The 18,952-nt window shown below is 38.5% G+C and overlaps 3 protein-coding genes across 3 annotated transcripts; 2 read left to right on the forward strand and 1 right to left on the reverse strand.

Moving 5' to 3' along the window:
* The first annotated feature begins 125 nt into the window (after positions 1–125).
* On the forward strand, positions 126–7,453 carry LOC122784868 (guanine nucleotide-binding protein G(o) subunit alpha-like). Its single transcript, XM_044050268.1, has 10 exons — positions 126–312; positions 791–926; positions 1,006–1,097; positions 1,210–1,302; positions 1,387–1,547; positions 3,415–3,543; positions 5,571–5,700; positions 5,796–5,867; positions 6,494–6,581; positions 7,122–7,453. The coding sequence occupies exons 1-10, from the start codon at positions 274–276 to the stop codon at positions 7,310–7,312; spliced, it is 1,131 nt and encodes a 376-aa protein (XP_043906203.1). The 5' UTR covers positions 126–273; the 3' UTR covers positions 7,313–7,453.
* A 126-nt stretch (positions 7,454–7,579) lies between these two features.
* LOC122784869 (neuropeptide B-like) lies at positions 7,580–8,989 on the reverse strand. Its single transcript, XM_044050269.1, has 2 exons — positions 8,668–8,989; positions 7,580–7,923 (listed from the first exon to the last, which is right to left on the reverse strand). Exons 1-2 carry the CDS (start codon positions 8,923–8,925, stop codon positions 7,795–7,797), a joined length of 387 nt encoding a protein of 128 aa, XP_043906204.1. The 5' UTR covers positions 8,926–8,989; the 3' UTR covers positions 7,580–7,794.
* A 2,267-nt stretch (positions 8,990–11,256) lies between these two features.
* On the forward strand, positions 11,257–15,472 carry LOC122784871 (B-cell receptor CD22-like). Its single transcript, XM_044050276.1, has 9 exons — positions 11,257–11,508; positions 11,592–11,936; positions 12,039–12,290; positions 12,366–12,632; positions 13,012–13,111; positions 13,191–13,245; positions 14,688–14,818; positions 14,899–14,958; positions 15,037–15,472. The coding sequence occupies exons 1-9, from the start codon at positions 11,262–11,264 to the stop codon at positions 15,059–15,061; spliced, it is 1,482 nt and encodes a 493-aa protein (XP_043906211.1). The 5' UTR covers positions 11,257–11,261; the 3' UTR covers positions 15,062–15,472.
* Positions 15,473–18,952: the final 3,480 nt, after the last annotated feature.

Genomic DNA, 18,952 nt, shown 5'->3' on the forward strand with positions numbered 1-18,952 from the left:
TTCTTGCAGATTGTTCCTAAAATGGGCCACTACATTAACTGAAGTACAACTTTGTACGTTTATTTATTTATGTATAAGAGAGGAAAGGAAATCTCTTTTGTCCCAGCTGACTTGGAAGCAGCGCAGGCGTGCACACGTGTCCCCAATTAACCCTAATTAGACCTTCAGTTGTGCGTCAAACAGCGACATCGTCACCTGTGAGTGGGTTTGTGCTGTGAGTCAAACGGACACATCTGCGTACAGAGCAAACCAAAGAAGAGAAAAGAAGCAACGATGCTTTGTTGTCTTAAATTTCTACCAGCCCCTCTGCAGGTACTACTTTCATTAACCTCAATTAATTTAACCTCCTCAGTCAATGGAGTTTTGTGTTATTTCACCTCAACACAGTGGACAGACAATTCAAAGGTTTGCCCAGTTAATGATTTATGAATAGGTTAAGAGGATGAAAAAGGAAATGGAAGTAACCACTCTTCTAAAGGAGTATATAATTATTTGTCGTTATGGAACATCATTTGGCTGGACCTCTTTATAACTGTAAGGGAACACAATTAACCTTTGTAGGTAAAACTGGGGAAGCCAAGCTCAACCATTAATACTTTTATTATGTACACCTGTGCATTTCCTGACCTATGCTCTACAAAGTTATTACTTTTAAATATTACTCCTTGAAACATTATTTTATCTCTGTTGTGCTGAACATATTCCAGTGGGGACAATAAAGTGTATTTAGTAACGTAATTCATCATAATAGTGTCCTGGTTGCATGAGACAACTGTGAATATCTTTGTAGATCTGCATGAGAATTTGCCTTCAGCGGGAAATTACAGAGGAGGATAAAAAGGCCAAACTCCAGAGCTCAAAAATAGAGCAGGACCTTTGTGAACATGCCAGGACTGAAATGAATGTGGTGAGAATCCTGATGCTTGGTGAGTTAAGAGAAGAAGGCTGTCACATTTTCTGCTGTGAGGTAAAGGTGACAAGACGGTCCTCTGGTTTGTGCACCAGGAGCTGCAGAGAGCGGAAAGAGTACTCTTATCAAACAGATAAAGATCATTCACAGTCATGGCTTCTCCAAACAGGAGCTCATCACCTTCAAGGTAGGTGAGATTAAACTTAATTTGAACATAGGAATGTAGAAGGAACAGGATACAATATTCAGCATCAAAATCCATGGAATAACCTGTTATACTATGGTTGTTCATTTCACAGCCAGCTGTACTAGACAACCTTCTGACCTCTATGAAGTTTGTTCTCCGAGGGATGGGAATGCTGAGGATAAACCTTGCAAACAAGAAGAACAAAGTTCTGTTTTTTCACTACAAACCCCCTTTAATTACACTAGATGTTGGTTTTTATCAACAGAAATGTGTCCTCATGACGTTGCAGGTGCATGCTCGTTCCATCCTGTCCTGCGGCCAGTGTTTTGGGGATGACCAGGAGCTGCTTCCTTTCATGGCGCACGCTTTCTGCGCACTTTGGGCCGACCAGGGTGTGCAGGCAGCTGCAGCCAGAGGCTACGAGTTTGAGCTGAATGACTCGGCACTCTAGTGAGTACAGTGATCTCAAGTCATCAGCACCTCCATGACTGACGACTCATCCTCGGGAAATTATTCCTGTGACATTTGTGGAATGGGAGGCTAAAATTGGGACCAAATTAAGTCACACTTTTTACAGACATCAGGGAGATGGGAGTTCTAGGGTGGAGGAGGTGAAACACACATGATTAAAGATGACAACTCAAACATAACACCTGGTGATGGTGCAGGGTGAGGGCACTTTTGTAGAATCTGGTTTTAGAGAATCTAAAATATGTTTTAAAATGATCATGAAATAAGTAGTGTATGTAGTTCTGTCTGGAATTATATTTGTATGCGGTTGCTAAAAGAGCAGAACCCATGCAATGTTACCGTGTAGATCATTAGCTAAATGTGTGTTATATCACTGGCTGAAGAGTGCATTGTTAACTGAAGAGTGGAATAATAGTTTTTTTTTTTTTTCAATCACAGATGTTGCATTGAGTGACACAGCTACAGTAGATTTTCAAGATGCATTGATTATTAAAATGAGATGATCACAGTCAAATTCATAATCATTTCACATGACACATGAGTTAAATACTCCATTTCTGAATTTATGTATGAGGAAAATGCAGGAGATTGACGGCTTAATAGTAGATTACACCAACAGAATTCAGGCAGCAGATATGATATTTATACTCTCTTTATACTGTGCTCTACCTCTGTCAGGTGTTAAACCACCTCTTGAAAACAATAGGCAGACGTCTGTCTCCATCCACTGCTTATTTCATGATCTCTGTGAATAGATCACATGTTTTTAGTTTGTCATTTAGCCACCACATTGCTGGTGCACAAACTGTGATCACCACTGCATACTTTGAAAGTAAGGGACATTTTTATTTTAGCTTTTTATTTTTGGTTGAACTTGAACTAAACTATCTTATTAGGAGTCCTTATCTCAGAGGCAGCAAGGATGTTTGCCAAGTCAAACTTCGGCTGGCCAGACAGAGAAAGATGAAGATGTGACAGCTTCATTATCGAAACTCAATAAGGTTGGAGCTGGAGGATGATATGAAACTCAGTGGGCTCTTTTTACTGTTCTCACTTTGCTGGACCCCACATTGATTTGTTCCTGCAGGAATATTGGATTTGACTGTGTCGTGACACGCTTGACTTTCCCAGGACCTTAAGGCACCTTGATGTGTAAAATGACTTCTCTCTCTGACATTAGGTTTGGCATGAACTCGACTGTTATTGCTGCCTTTAAGAAATGTCCATTGAGTGAACATTGGCTTAAGATGCAATTCAAATCAATTGAAATCATGTCAAGCTTTTAAATGTGTGGCTACTAACTAAACCTGTGGTTACAGGTTTACTGAAATAAAGACTTCATTTATATTGGGAACAAGTTGACTGCGTTAATTAACCAGTGGCCATTTTTCATTTTAACATTCAGTGATGTATGCTGAGCAGAGGCGCCGAGTAACAATAATGGCGCGTTTGTGTCAATAAAATGTTCAGTTTTTGTCTAACTAAACTGCGCAACTGCCCTGAACCCTTCCACAGCATCTCGAAATTTAACCTTTTAACTACTGAATTATTTCTAAAGACAAATGCTGTTGGTGTAAAGGGAGGTGAGTGGTTTTGATGTGGTTTGCTCAGTTTATCAAAAAAGGTTAATTCCAAATTAGTCTAACACATCTTTAATTCATTAAAAGAGAGATTGAGCCCAGGGTGTACATGTCTGTGTCTAATGTTTTAACGCAAGGAAAAAGATCAAATTTTAGGTAACATAAAACCTCATGTCATGTCATAATTTGTACAGACTGAAGGAAAACTTGAGACATTACCTGCCATTTTGAAATGAAATCTAATCTGTTCTTGTTTTACCTCCCAGTTTTTTTGAGAACATGAGTCGGATCATCACTCCCAACTACATTCCCACTGAGGCGGACATTCTGAGAGTGAGAGTGCGGACCTGTGGAATCATCGAGACACAGTTTCAAATGAATGACACAATCTTTCGGTAAGACCTAGTTTTTAATGTTATGCTTCATATTTTTTACACTGAACTCACAAAGTTACTTGGAAAACTGAGCATCATATTTTACATTTATTGTTAGTTAAATTCCTGATTTCAGCTTTTTATTCTATTGAGCATAACAGAAGTCCTTAAAAAAATGGGATGTATATAAAGGTGAATTGTTGGTGGTTGCAATGTTTTGAGGGTTTTGCTTATTGCTTATATTCTACCAGCACATGCACAATCATGCATGTCCTCATTGAGCATGCCTTTGTTTTATGATGATTAATCAGTGTTTTATTGGACAATTGACTGGAATTAATAGGACATATAAGCCATATTTGAATAGAGGCTTCCCTAAGTCAAAATGGCACACAATAGTGCAACTTTGTTGTGTTGGCCGTGCTTACAAGCACATTTCACAACTTTTTAATATGAGTTTTCTCTTAAATGCTGGTCATTCTGGGATCACTCTCCATCAGTACATGACTTATTGTCAGTATCCTCCATTTGTAGTGTGTGGGTTAAACAAACAAAACCTATGATCGATTTGTGACAGTAACAGTTATTATCCATGCTATTTGCTGTCCATTGAGCTGTTGCACACACTTGAACATGCTCTCAGTACACTGTTTGCTGAGCCTCTGAAGATTCACCAAATAAAAAAGGGTCTCTGACGAAATCTGAACTCTTCAAACCTGAGGGAGGGAGCTGCCTGGGTGCACTTTAGACATGAAATATTAATGGCATCCCTCTGCCTGTTTTTTCCAGGAATAAAATGTGGTGGGGAAGCATAGCAATGAAACACTGCCACCTTCTCCCCTGCCCCTTTGAACTCATGCTCACAGAAACCAAGCATTCGTGATGCTCCCCGTCGTTGCAATGACGCCATTCACTACATGGGTCATTGGAATCCAAATTCATATTGTACAGCACTTCATGAATATTGCATTTGCTATATCTACTTCCACATGAGCAGGCTTTGTGAATCAGTTTACTGAATGGTAATCTTTCGTCACAAAGCATTAAATTACAATACACTATTAAATGTCAATAGATGTATGTTCTATGTATATAAGTCTAGGGCATCTAGAAAATGAACAGACTACGCATACATGTAAACGATTTAGTACAATCTCTTTATGAAAATTGATTTGATGCTCTCTGCAGTGGCTAAATTGTTTTCTTTATAAAAAGTTGCATTATGACGTCAAGAACTGAAAAGCATCAGGTCTTTATTTTCACTGATATGATCCTGCTCTTTCGCTAAATCTGGGGCAACTTGTTATCAAAGTGCTGCTGTGAAATACAACAGTTAACACTTACTGTCTCTCAGCTTGTTAAGACCGACTGTTGACCTGGGGCATAAACGCTTCATTGCCTCTGACATGACTGGCACAATCATACACCTGGAGACATCATGGAGACCGTCTGTCTCAAATGGAGGCTCATTACCTGTGTCACCAAGACCGGCAGTCTCGCTCTGTGCCAGATTGTTTTGAAATAGATGGCCCCACAATTTCTCAAAAGCAGAGACACCAACTTTTTTTCCCATGGCAGACTGAAATTGAAACTTGATAGAAGGCAGCGGGTAAAACACCCATTGTATTGAATTAAGATGCAAGCAAACACTGATATCCTGGATTTCTTAATTAAATATTATTTTAGTTTTAATAAAAAATGTACAATGGATGTTTCTGCCATAAAAGTTGATACATGGAGGTGACTTCCTGAACAGCCCTACTTTTACACCAGTACTGAAGTACATTAACAAAATGAATGTTTTTAATGTCACGGAAAGAGAACAATAGAAGTGGTGTTTTGTTAATAATTTTAATCTGGTGTGTTTAAATAAAAAAGTAGCATTGAATTAACTCACAAGAACATTTTTACTTGTGATCAATCTCTAAGTTTTGTGCACCTAAGTTTTCTAGTGTAGAATAGTGATTTTTGAAGAGTGACTTATGTGGTTGTCTTGCACGTTTTCTGTGATCATTTGGCAAGTGAGGTTTTGTTTTGCTTGTTGGCAGGTTGTATGACGTCGGGGGCCAGCGGAGTGAGAGAAGGAAGTGGCTCAGTTGCTTTGACCGTATTCAGGTCATGCTATTTGTCGTGGCCCTCAGCAGTTACGATATGACACTGATGGAGGAGACCTCAGTGGTATGAAACAGACTTTCATATACAAATTGGCATGTGTGGCATTTATGTTCTTATTCAGCAGAGTTGAGGTTTCTTACTTTTTGTTTTGCCGGAAGAATCGGCTGCAGGAAAGTCTTGAACTTTTTACATCTGTCTGCACCAACCCTGGCTTCAACAACACATCACTGGTAAGTTTGTTTAGTTTCTACTGTCTAGAATCTCAGGGGATCCTGTACAATGCTCTCACCTGCAGGTGAAACGATGCATATTGCCTAGTAAAAATGCTGCTTACATATTTCTGTGGATTTTGTTGTTTCTGGGTGTTCAATATTGCATGACATCAGCTACCTGGCACTCTATATAGTGTCAGTGAAGAATTATGACTCCTGAAGTGTTTATGCAGTCTGCTTGAAATCAAGTCACTGAAGCTGTGATCTGACACATAAGCATACAGACTGTAAACTGAGATGGAGCACTTTGTTTCAGTTCACATGGTTAACTCTGTTAAACCCTTTGTTTTCCTTCATACTGACAAATGTGTCACTGAGCATAAATGACTCCCCTTGCTCAGTATTTGTTGTACTTGAGTAACTCGCAACCAGTTCCAGTTAGATTTGCCGTTAGACTCCCTGAACCCTAATTCTGGGAAATATGATTGTACAAGATTAAAATTTTTTTCTTGAATCTGTATCAGGTGAGAAACTGAGCTCAAATATATTGAGAATAGGCATATTTTAGGTAAAGTCCACTGGACATGAACTACATGTCTTCCCCCTCCCTCACATGTTCTGGTGCCTTTTTTTTTCTTCTACAGATTTTATTCATGAACAAGACTGACCTTTTTCGGGAAAAGATTCTTCGTTCTGGGAGACACCTGAGATTTTACCTGTCTAATTTTACAGGTACAAATGTTTTGTGTATTTTATTTTATTTTATTAGGGGACTGTATTTTTGTGTACGAGACGATACCATAGGTAAAGGACACAGATACATATGTTGACAGTGTTGGTCCATAACTCTTGTAGGTCTACAGAGAACACACTAAACTTGGAAGTATTTGTTTGGGGTCTTGAATTCCTTGAGGAGTATTTCCCTTTATTGTTTTGCTGTAAAATAGCTAGTGTGTCCTCTATGTCCCTTGAATAAGCAGAATTCCCTCTGGGCCAGGTATTGTCACAGTATTAACATATACTGTACAGTCCTTATGTTTAAATTATTCACTCTGGACAGATCAAGTCCATGCATATTTCATGCTTTATTCACAATAACAGAGATAACGCTTGACGTCAGCGCGTCATTATTTGTGTGTGTTTAGGGATGGAAAAGAAAAACTAATGAATTGATTCTCTTTTAGCTGCTCTTGTTTTATCAATGTTTCATGACTTTGACTCTATACTGAACAAACATTTGCTATAAAAATTCCTTTTTTCGTACTAACCCAGGAGCAGATGGTGATGTGGATGCTGCAGCCCATCACATCACTGCTTTGTTTTCATCATGTAACCACAGCCCTGACAAGCCCGTGTACCACCATTTCACCACAGCAACAGACACCAACAACGTGCAGGTGGTCCTCCACATGTTCATAGATCAGATCATCAAGCAGAACCTTGGAACTGTACACTTGCTGTAAACGTCACCTGGTGACTGTCATTTTTATGTAACTCGCAGCTCAGAAACTTAAACTGAATCACAGATGTGTCTAAATTAGTTTTACTGTTTGATACTTTTTTTTAAAGCTGCAAATTCTCATTTTAAATAAAAATATTTATTGATGCGCATGTCTTGATATTTAATGTATTATATCATCCAAGTTTATTTTCCATTTATATAACATTGCATCAATTTTTAGTTGAATATTTCCTTTGTCTTTTGACATGGCAAATGATCATTCAACCAATCTGTTTTGGCAATTTCAGCAAGGGCCTACAACATGATTTATTGATTAATGAAAACTCATTCCAAATATATACATTAATACATAATAATTTTACAGGTTACAGGTTTATCATGAAATTGATAAATAAATGGGTGAATGCGTGATCATAATTTCCATGAGAATGTACAGTTTTTAATTTTCATGTCTTTTTAAAGCAGTATATTCAGGTTTGCTGCTCAGTCTCCTGCACAGTCTGAAGAGTCCAGAGTGAGGAAGATGTCTGCTTTGCACTTGAACGAACCCTTGACATCCTGGAAGAGTTCACAGCTCTGCAGGATTGGTGTGATGTCTTTGATGCAAACAGGCTGCGTGGAGAGAAACGTGTGTTTAAATCAGACAAGTGACCATTTAAGTACTGAATGATCAAGTGTTTTCTACTACATTTCAGATGCTGCACTCACATCAAGTGAAATATTTTACATAAAACAGTCACACTTGAAGACATGACATTTGCTCCACTATTTGTAATTAAATAATGTTCAATGTCCATTTAGCTGCATAATGAGTATACACATTTAAAATACATGGATAACTTTTACCCATAATATTACTGTGGTTACATACGCAATAGCAATACTATGATGTAAACTAAACATAATATTAAAAACGCTGACTACTGTTAGAAATGTTATTACAAGTTTTATAATTATTCTTTGTCGTGCATTATTTCAGTGATACAGAATTTGTATCTTTCTACTCAGTAAAGTGGCTACTAGTCGATTTCTGGCTTTATTTTTTCATATGAAAATAAGGTATAGCACAAATATAATAACAAAAATAATGCTTCAATATACGGCCAAATCCTACAGCATAGAGCAAAATAAAATGTGAAAAGTTCCTTTACACATTTACTGTTACCTTCTTTTATTTTGAGATAACTACCATATGGTATTTTGCCATTTTTATTATTTTATTTTATTTACCGTGGATGTTCACGCTAAACAATATGAATCCGGTTTTAAATTGTAAATGCATGGAGCTACAACAGCGTGTATGCGTAATGCGTAATGGCACCGCCGTAAAACTCGTAATGCGACTAAGGCACTCACCATGGTCTTCAAGATGGAATTGTGCGCAGTCACTTCAGGAAACGCGCTGTTGGTCACTGCCTCACCGCTGTCTGACGGCTCCAGCTCTGCTCTCCTGACGTACGGTGACCTCCGAATGCCGGACAGTAAGCCGGACGCCCTGCCCACGGAGTAGTAGCTCGGACCCGCCACCTGCTTGTACCACGCCTCCGTCGGAGTGCACGAGATGAGCACGGAGGTCACCATGATGCGGACGAGAAGTTTAGCTGGCATCTCCATGTCAAGCAGTGAGGTTTTGTGCTGCACACCTCTGACTTAAGCGACGGTTCCTCCCTGTTGTCACTGCCGGCCACTCCGTTTGTACAGTCTACTTATAGGGACCTCACGCTCATGCGCGCAATTCGCGCGCAATTTTGTCCACGATGAGTATCTCAGAGTGGGTCACTCACACCCTCCACACTCATGTCCTCCACCCCTGAATCTCTGGAATATTGCATTTTCCCTTCTGCATTATCTGAGAAAAATGTGATGATGATTTATATATGTACATACATATGAGTATTTATATATATATATATATATATATATATATATATATATATATATATATATATATATATATATATATATATATATATATATATATATATACATATACATATGTGTATATATATATACATATATATATATATATATACATATGTATATATATATACATATATATACATATATTTAAGTACTTTTATTGTCCTCAAAGGAATAGTTCACCTAAAAAAATGAGAATTCACTTATTAACTACTCACCTATGGTTATAGGGTAGGTGGAGCTTTCTGAGTCCACAAAACATGTGGAGTGTTTGTCAAATGCAAAACAATTTTATGTAAAATGTTATATTGGTTTAATGATCAATTTGAACCATTTAATTGTTTATGCCGTCAACATGCTGAGTGACTGGGTTTCAGCAGAATTCACCCCTGAAACCTTGTGTTTTCAGTCATACTCTAACTTACTAGTGCAATTTTGCTGTTGCCTGCATTTGTCTTTGACATTAAACCAATCTTTTTCTTTGTGCAGCACACTGCTATACTGATAAACACACATATTTGTGAGGAGCTGACAGGCTGAATCAGCACTATGTGATCAGCATTAATCAGCATTTGACAATGGTTTGTTTATATTCAAAAGTTATGTGCTACAGTAGTAATTACACGTGGTCGCTATATTGGCTCAGTGTGTTTAACACATTGAGCTAACACATAGGATGTTATTTCTAATGTAAACGTGGTTTGACCACAAAACAGCAACAGACTGTATGGCAGGAGCATGAACAGGATGTGTTGTGGATTTCTCTCTATGGTGGGCCTCGTTTCTCTACATCTCTACAAGAAAGAGCTGATGTTTGTGGTGAATGTGACCTGGTTTCATGGGCTGAGCACTTCTGTGTTGGTGCAACCAAAAGATTGTTCTTGTTTTCTTCAATGGTAGCTGAGTTATGTAGAAAGATTAGATGAACAAAAATGTATTTGTTAGATTATTTTGAGCGGAAAACAACCAGTGTGGACCACATCGCTTACACGGATGTGAGAGTTGACCCTGTCTATATATGTCATGAGTTTTAGGTTGCACACTGAAGCTGAACGCTGCTGCTTTTCAACCAGTGCTTTATTAAAAATGATAGAATCTTACAGGATATGAATGAATCCATCTTTTTCAGGTGTGTCCTGCAGTACAGTGTGCAGTAAGGGGTTTGAATGTTGTCATGCCATGTTTCACATTCACCATCAAGAAAGTCACAAATCATGTATATTGGACAATATTTTAGAGCTATACAGCAGAACTTTGTGAGTGCTTTGCGAGTAGAATCCAATAATCTAACCACCGACGTGTATAAACCTGTGACCTCTCATCTGTGTCTTCCTGGTTTAAGAATGGAGAACCCAAAGAGGAAATGGCTTCACATTATTTGAGCAACATGTCCTCCGAAACTCCACTTCTCCCACAACATTGAACAATGATTCAGCGGCAACTGAAACTTTTACCCGGTGACAACCAGTCAACAAGTTTTACTTACGTACGAAACTCTGGGTCCAAACTGAAAAAAAAAAAAAGGTGATAAACATCTTGGCAACAAAAGATGTTATGATGGGAATTTTAATTGCAGATCTTAATCTTTAATGGCTGGCTTTAATCACACTTGCTGGTTGGGAAAGAAGTTTTTTTGATTTGCATAGTTTCCCCAGTGTCGCAATAGTTTTCTAATCGCATTTAAGAGACTCCACAGAAGTGCTTCACCTTAACAAAGGGGAAGAGCAAATACATCTCAATGCAAAACGTCTTCCTCATGGTGAAACCCCCAGGGCATACATAAATGATGTGGCTAAAAAAAGGTATTTTCGTGAGCCACTTTTTAATAGAAATACAGTTCATTTCTTTTTAGTCCTACAACCCTATACAATCCCCTCTATTAATTAAAAAAAAAGACAAAGAATTTAAAGTTTCCATTTATGGTCTGAGCTGAACAGTGTTGCAGTGTGTCTGCCTGTTTTGCCCACAAGAAAGCAGCATCACTGACATATTTCCTCTAAGTTAGGTCTGGTTTCGTATGTATAATGGTTATGTTCACATTCGATTGCTGCACTGTTTCTGCGGTGTGTGTGTACGTGTGTGAGCTCATTTCAGGATGGTTGAAAACCTTGCAGACAGTAGAAGAGACAACACTGTGGGGTTGTTTTTTGAGTAGGAAATACATGTCGTTTTGCACCTCAATTAAGATCGAGAACAAGAAACACACTGGGAAGAGTTTCAGCATGTGCAGCGAACACAGGACCCTGACCTGGACACTATTGCTACTTCTTCTGTCTGGTAAGTACAACACGTATTATAATCTCATGAGGAATAACAATAAAAATGATTTATGAGCATATGCTTTAAAATCTTTATTTCAGGTGCTCTCTGCTACGAGTGGGATGTGAAATATCAACCAGTCATCTGTGCTGTGAAGGGCTCCTCTGTTGTCATTCCATGCTCATTTCACTATCCTCCTCATCTGGCAGTTCAAAATGTCATGTGGGGCCATGAAAGGAATAATTTTTATACAGGTCCTTTTTTATTTGAAAACAACAACATGAAATCCTCAAAGTTTGAGTATGTTGGTGACAAACATCACAACTGTTCTTTAAAAATACACTCAGTAGAACACAACGATCAAGGTAAATATGCATTCAGATTTACGACCAACACAGAAAAGGGCATTTGGACTGGTAGTAAAGGCTCACAATTGAATATCATTGGTAAGTTTTTGTATATCTTAATAAAAATGAAGTTGTGAATCTTCTGTGCCTACACTTTAACCCGTAAAATGATAAACTCAAGAAGCACTTTTCCTTTTCTAGATCTGAAGATAAAAAGATCGAATGGAAACAGAACAACGAACGAGGGTGACTCTGTGGAACTGACCTGCCTCAGCAGCTGCAGCGGCCTTAACCGCCCATCTGCTTTCCTCTGGTTGAAGAATGGAGAACTCATCACGGAAGAACCTTCACTACGTTTGTCTAACGTTTCCTCCAGCAGCTCTGGAAACTACTCTTGTTCTCTGAAATCGCACAAGGAGACAACGTCAGGAGTCATCAATATCAATGTTGAATGTGAGAGCAAGATGCAGGATTATCGCTTTACAGAACGTGTAAAGAAAAAGTGAGTAACTTAATGTTTGGTTTCAGATGGCCCTAAGAACACAACAACATCCGCCGGACCATCGATGGAGGTAGATCTCTGGAGCAGCATCATCGTCACCTGCAGCAGTGATGCAAACCCTCCTGTGGAGAATTACACCTGGTTCAAAATACACTATGATGATATTGAAAGCGTTGGACACAAGTCTGAACTGTACATAATAGGGGTTTCTAATGATGACAATGGCCAGTACTTTTGCAGAGCCACCAACAAACATGGAAGTCAAAACTCCTCTGTAACGTTAAAGGTCAAAGGTAAGTTCATTAGCTTGCTAGTTTTTATCCAGTCTTCCACTGTCCCTCACTGATTTAACATTTGAATTTGACTGGTTAAGTAGTTTGTTAGGTACACCTGTGCCATATATTGCAATCAATCCAATTTTGCACCACTAAATATTAAATAAATATGATTTATTTAATACCACCTTGACTTTAGCAATTTTATTTCAAGACATTGCATAGTGTACACATGTACCAAGGTGGACACTGGATGTACATTTATATATATGTATTTATTTGAAATTAAGACTTTAGAACACGTTTATAAAATTGTGTCGCATATGATTTATTAGTGTTATTATTATTATTATTGTTCTCTCTCAAAGATTAAAATACAGCCTATTTTTCTTCCCAGGGTATTTTTCTCACAGCATCAGCATCAGCATCAGCATCGCTGCTGCTGCTGCCGTTACTGCACTTCTCATCGCACTGGCTGTTGTGACCGTCTTCAGAAAGTGAGCTACTTTTACAACAGATCACGACTGTATACTCACATGTTGTTATGATGTGGTGATGTCACCGTCTGTTTTTCAGACTCAACAAAGAAGGGACGAGCGCACCAGAGGTTGAGTGCGTGGAGGACATGCAGGTGCCACTATCCGTTTACTGACTTTTTATGATTTATCGCAGTTTGATTCAGATTTTGTAAGTGATCTTTGAGATGAGGGACATATGAACACAGAGCACTTTATCATGAACACCATATTAATAAATAACATAAAATATGCACAATGGCAACAGATAAAGGGACACTGTGGCGGAGATTTTGATTATCAGGTGAGACGGCCAAGGATGGAGTTCCTGGAGTCAGTGATGAGTTAAGGTGAAAAGCTTTATTGAAGACAGCTCAGATCCGAGGAGAACTGAGACAATGCCAAACATGAACAGGGAGATGTTAACATGTTGGCCATCCTCTGTCCTTCTGCCAGTGAATCACAGAGTTAAGGTATATCTAAGGTTTGGAGGAGAGGAGAGAGATGCGTCAGGTCAAGAAGTCTGGCGCCTTCCTCTGCTGATACCTAGAGTCGACCTTGGGGAGGACTGCATAGTCGAGTTATCGGTCCTTTGTCCCTGTTGGGTTATGTACAACAAAGATATAATGAGGCACAGTCTGTAGATGAATGATACACAGAGTTGCAGCTGGCCTTATCCCGAGTTTGTTGGGTTTGTGCTTTTAGGAATGTGAGTTGCTAATTTAAAGAAGGCCGAATGATAAGTTTTTCTCTTACACACATAATGTCAGCAGAATTGTCAGCTCACATGCACGCACTCTCAAAGGCTGTACCAGTGCCAGGCAGTGTTTTGCTGTGTGATGTGATCCATGATTGTGCCATTGGCGGTTGCTGAATTGTTGCCATAAAGGGCTGCACACGACCAGCAATACACCGAGGTCGACTGTGACACCAAAGTCTCGGCAGAAATTCAGATTCAATCAACCATTCTGTTGAGCCTGTGTCACCTGCACCCACAGACGTCTATTCTTGACAGTGGTGGAGCGTGATGTGGTCTTCAGCTGTTGTTGCTGTTTTACTTGTGCATTCTGAGATGCTTGTCTACTCGCTGTGGGTGTGAAGAGTGGTTACCAGAGTTTCCATATCCTTTATCAGTGTCAACCATGCCATTCTCCTCTATAACCTTTCTCATCAACAAATTGTTTGACCTGCTGCTCTTTTTTTTTTGTTTCTTTGTATTTAAAACTGAGAGATCACCAGTTTCAGAAACACCCAAAGCAGCCGGTGTGGTAATGTGACCAGTAACTGAAGCTACTGGGCTTTATTCCATATGTTGCACACACACTGTGTGATTAAGCAGGTGTTCCTAATAAAGTGTTCAGTTAGTATATATGTTGCATACAGGTTAAGGGTTATGGGTTTGTTGGTTAACATGTTAAACTAGTTATCAGAGGCAATTAGCTGACCCATTTTTTGAATGCTTGATGGAAATCAGATAACAGCTTGTTTTTTGTTGTGAGACACTGTTCCACATTAACGGGACCATGTGGGTTATTTTTTTCTCTATGATTGTATCTAGGATGCCGTCTACACCAACTGGCCTGTGTTTGACAACAGCCAATCACAACCGGGAAATAAGTATAAGGCCAAAACCACAGAAGAACCCTTCTACGCAACTGTTGCCTTCAGCAAAAAGACAGAGTCAAACATGTGAGCAAGCTGGTTCTTTTTCCCCCCAATAATTCATGTCGAATCTATATGAACGTGCTCATCAACTTTTTCAACTACAGGCAGCAACAGACGGCCACGTGTAATGAAGATGAATCTGTGATTTACAGCACGGTGTGGAGGTAAAGCTCAGCTGGCACCTCCATGTTGTCACAAGTAAGGACTGTCATGATAACCCCATTTCATTTCTTTTGTTGCAGGGAACAAACCTTGAACAAACCTTGAATTCTGTATATGTTAAAACTTTGTGATTTTACAACAAGTGCACATTATTTTCCAGCAAGAGGAGGATATATATAGTTAAAATATAGTTAAATATAGTTTAAATAGTTTAAAAAAAAGAAACTTTTAACAAAAAATAGGGTTAGGGTTAGGGTATTATTAACTTGTATTAATAATACAAGTTCCTCTGAAAGTTGACATTGTAAGAGTTGAAGTGGACGTAAAAGACATTGTATCCAAAAATAACTGCGATACAGATACTGCCATGTTGGACTATGTCTCTTTGAATTCAGGATGTTTTTATTTTTATTTTATTTATCATGTCTCTGGGTTAAAACAATGTGCATTAATTATTGTAATACAACTGCACCTACAATATGCAACATGTACTGTATGAATAACTGTTTGAATAAATTCCCACCAAGACTCTTTTTCTGTAGCCCATTGGGCAAGAGGACTTGCTTCATGCACACTGCATCTGTCAATAAACAAATCTGCTGAGCACTATGTTTCTGTGAGTCTCTGAACAGGAAGCAAACTGCTTCACTTACTCTTATTTGTATTCAATTATTTATTTACTTATTTATGTTTGTTATCATTATTCATTTCACTCTGATTAAAGTTTTAGCGTCAGGATTAATATTTACTCTCTAAAGCCGTTGTTAGTTAGTTAGTAAGAGTTTTTATTCATTCATTCATTTTTATACAAGCTGCTTAGCGAGTGACAGATTCCAGTTGAAGCCGACGGTTTGAATGTAAAACATTCTGACCTGAGAGTGCTGTCCAACAGTTACTATGGTAATGCATAACAAAGTGAGAAGCAAAAGTGAAGCGTGAATTTCGCTGAAACACACATATATATGTATATCTACATAGATATATACATACATATATATATACATACATATATATATATATATATATATACATAGTGCAGAAGTTCAGGAACTGGTCAATTTCTGCAGTCTGCATGTCACAAAGTTTGAGGATATGCTGCCCTCTGCTGGCAATTTAGGAGAATACAAACAAAGTGCTTATGGGGTCAACACTTGGGAGCCACTGAATGTCTTGTTTTGATATGGAACATATGAGTGAGTTTGAGTTTGAGTTTAAGGACTTTCTGCATGGAGTTGGCATTTTCTCCATATGTGTGTACATGAATGTATGACAAAATATGTGGGGGCCAGCTGCTTCTTGCATCAGGTAAAAAATAAAACAAAATCACATTGATCTACAATAGTTACAATTTTATATGATATGAATAATTAAAGGTCACACGTTTGGTGTAGTGGCTAGCACTCTTGCCTTTGCAGCAAGAAGACCTGGGTTCGAGGCCCAGTTGGAACAAGGGCCTTTCTGCATGGGGTTTTCATGTTCTCCCTGTGTGTACATGGGTTTTCTCTGGCTTCCTCCCACAGTCCAAAAACGTGCAATATGGGGATTAGGTAAATTTGATACTCTAAATTGATCATAGGTGTGAAGGTGAAAGTGAATTGTTTCTCTCTATGTGTGTGTGGCCCTGCGATGGAAGGCAGAAAAGAATATCTGGTTGGTGCAATTTAAACTAAGGTTTAAGCTAAGATGTGATTAAAATTAATTGTTGCGTATTTACTGAAGCCTTTATGCATTTTGTGTTGTGTGTGAATGTGTGCTCACTTGACTAATGTGCGTCAGGCTGTCAAATAGTCATCGGGTGCTAACGAGTGGAAAATGGTTAATTGCACTCCCGTAGTATCGCTGTTGTTGTGAAAAGGCTACCTGATACATCCTTATAAGTTGTGGTAATATGTGGTGTCGGTGTACAGTTTTGTCAACTGTGATCACAGTGTCTGAGAACATAATCGGCACCAAGGACAGCGCTGACATATAATAAACACAAAATAATAAAAAAAACCCAGGATGACTCCTTCCCTTCCTTTGTTCTTTAACGTCCTTTCGTATCTCTGCTTTTCCTTCCAGAGTCATCATGTTAGTGGGTAGTCATTGGGGTTTTCTCTCTCTCTTGGTTCCATCACCTTTTCATAATTTTTATTCTACACACAGGAATGCCACATAATTATTGATTACTTTTACGTTTCCTTTCAGTTTTCATCTTTTTATGCTTCTCTCTGCTTCTCGTTATAGGGGTCGCCACAGTGAATCATCTGCCTCTGACGCACCTTATCACCATGTTCTGCTTTTCTTAGTTCTTAAATAAATATATTATTATTATTATTATTATTATTATTATTATTATTATTATTATTATTATAATAATATTATATTATTATTATAAAATAATCTTTTTTCCTCTGAGGATAACAGGATAACAGGAAATCCAATTGCTTTCAAGCCCGTTGTCCCTTTGGTGACAAAAGGACAAATGAGACATTAAAGCTATGTTAAAACTCTAATACAAAGCAACCAGGAAGCTGATAAAAAAGGTTAAACTTCCAAGACTTCTGGTGCGTTTGGGGGCTTTGGGCTGTTGGGGCGGCATTGCACCTCTTGGTGTGCAAGAAGAAGAAGTACAAGATAATAATAATAATGACTATCACAATTAAAATAACTTTCGCTGAATCACTATTTTTCTGTAACATTTAAATGCAGGCTAATAAAAAGCTCATGAATAACTGTAAATCACATTTATTTATGATTGGAGTGACAGCTGATTGAATAGCTTGAGCAGCAGAATAACAAATCCTTGTTTCTGCACAGAATAAATGGTAACATATGCATCCTGGCTTCCCTGCAGCTGATTCAAGGCTCAGTTCAGCTAGGATAACAGACATATACCAGCTGAATACCTGATCTGGGTTTCGTGCAACAGCCCCATGGTGGACTCTGCAGGAATGCTTTGGATTTGGGTGATTTACGTTGCATCCTAGAGGAGTTTCTTGGCTCTGAGGTAAGATGAACCTTGAGAGGCTCCACTCACCCTGAAATGATGGGCATTCTCATTGCGACCAAGTCTGTATGTTCTGTATGTTCCCTCCCTTTTGGTTGTTTTCTTTTTACTGCACTTTATATTGAATTAATGCATTATGTCAGGCCTTAGCACAACTTCCTAGTAGATCCTATTTAAACACCTGTAACACATAGGTTATATAAGAAAAAATCATGGTATCAAACTACTTTTTGGACAGTTTGCTTGTGTGAATGTTCCATACAAGGTAGCAAATACTTGCCTGTCAATTACATTTACAATTACATATTTTTTGTTTTGGTAATAAATCAAATCCAAATCCAAATCATAAATAGTTTGCATGTTCTCCCTGTGTGTGTGTGTGTGTGTGTGTATGTGTGTGTGTGTGTGTGTGTGTGTGTGTGTGTGGGGCTCTGGTTTCCTCCCACAGTTCAAAAACATGCAAGATGGAGAATAGGTCAAATTGGACACTATAAATTGACCATAGGTGTGAGTGTGAGAGTGAATGGTTGTTTGTCTCTATGTGGCCCTGTCCAGGGTGTACCCTGCCTTTCGCCCCCTTTGTCAGCTGAGATTGCTCCCTGTGACCCTCATGTGGAGGATAAAAGCGATAGGAGATGGATGGTAATATATCATTTTGCAACCCCAAACTGTGTCTGTGTGTACTCTTTATGAGGTCCACAAAATGTACACTTTTTGTGGGGACATTTTGTCTGAGCCATGCAACTTTAAAGGGCTTTGTCAGGGTTAAGACCTGGTTTAAGGGTTAGGGTAAGTGTAAGAGTTCAGGTTACACATTTAGTTGTGATGGTTAATGTAAGGGGCTTGGGAATGCAATATGTCAATGATGTGTCCTCACTTAGATATAAAAAGTTGTACAAAGGACAATTCACGCAATATATATATATAAATAATAGCAAATATACTTTAGTAAATACTACATGTACTAAAAGGTATAGACCTTAAATTAAAAGCCTACACTGTAAAAC

Source organism: Solea senegalensis, linkage group LG19, assembly GCF_019176455.1.
Source record: "Solea senegalensis isolate Sse05_10M linkage group LG19, IFAPA_SoseM_1, whole genome shotgun sequence".
In the NCBI taxonomy this organism is placed as follows: Eukaryota; Metazoa; Chordata; class Actinopteri; order Pleuronectiformes; family Soleidae; genus Solea; species Solea senegalensis.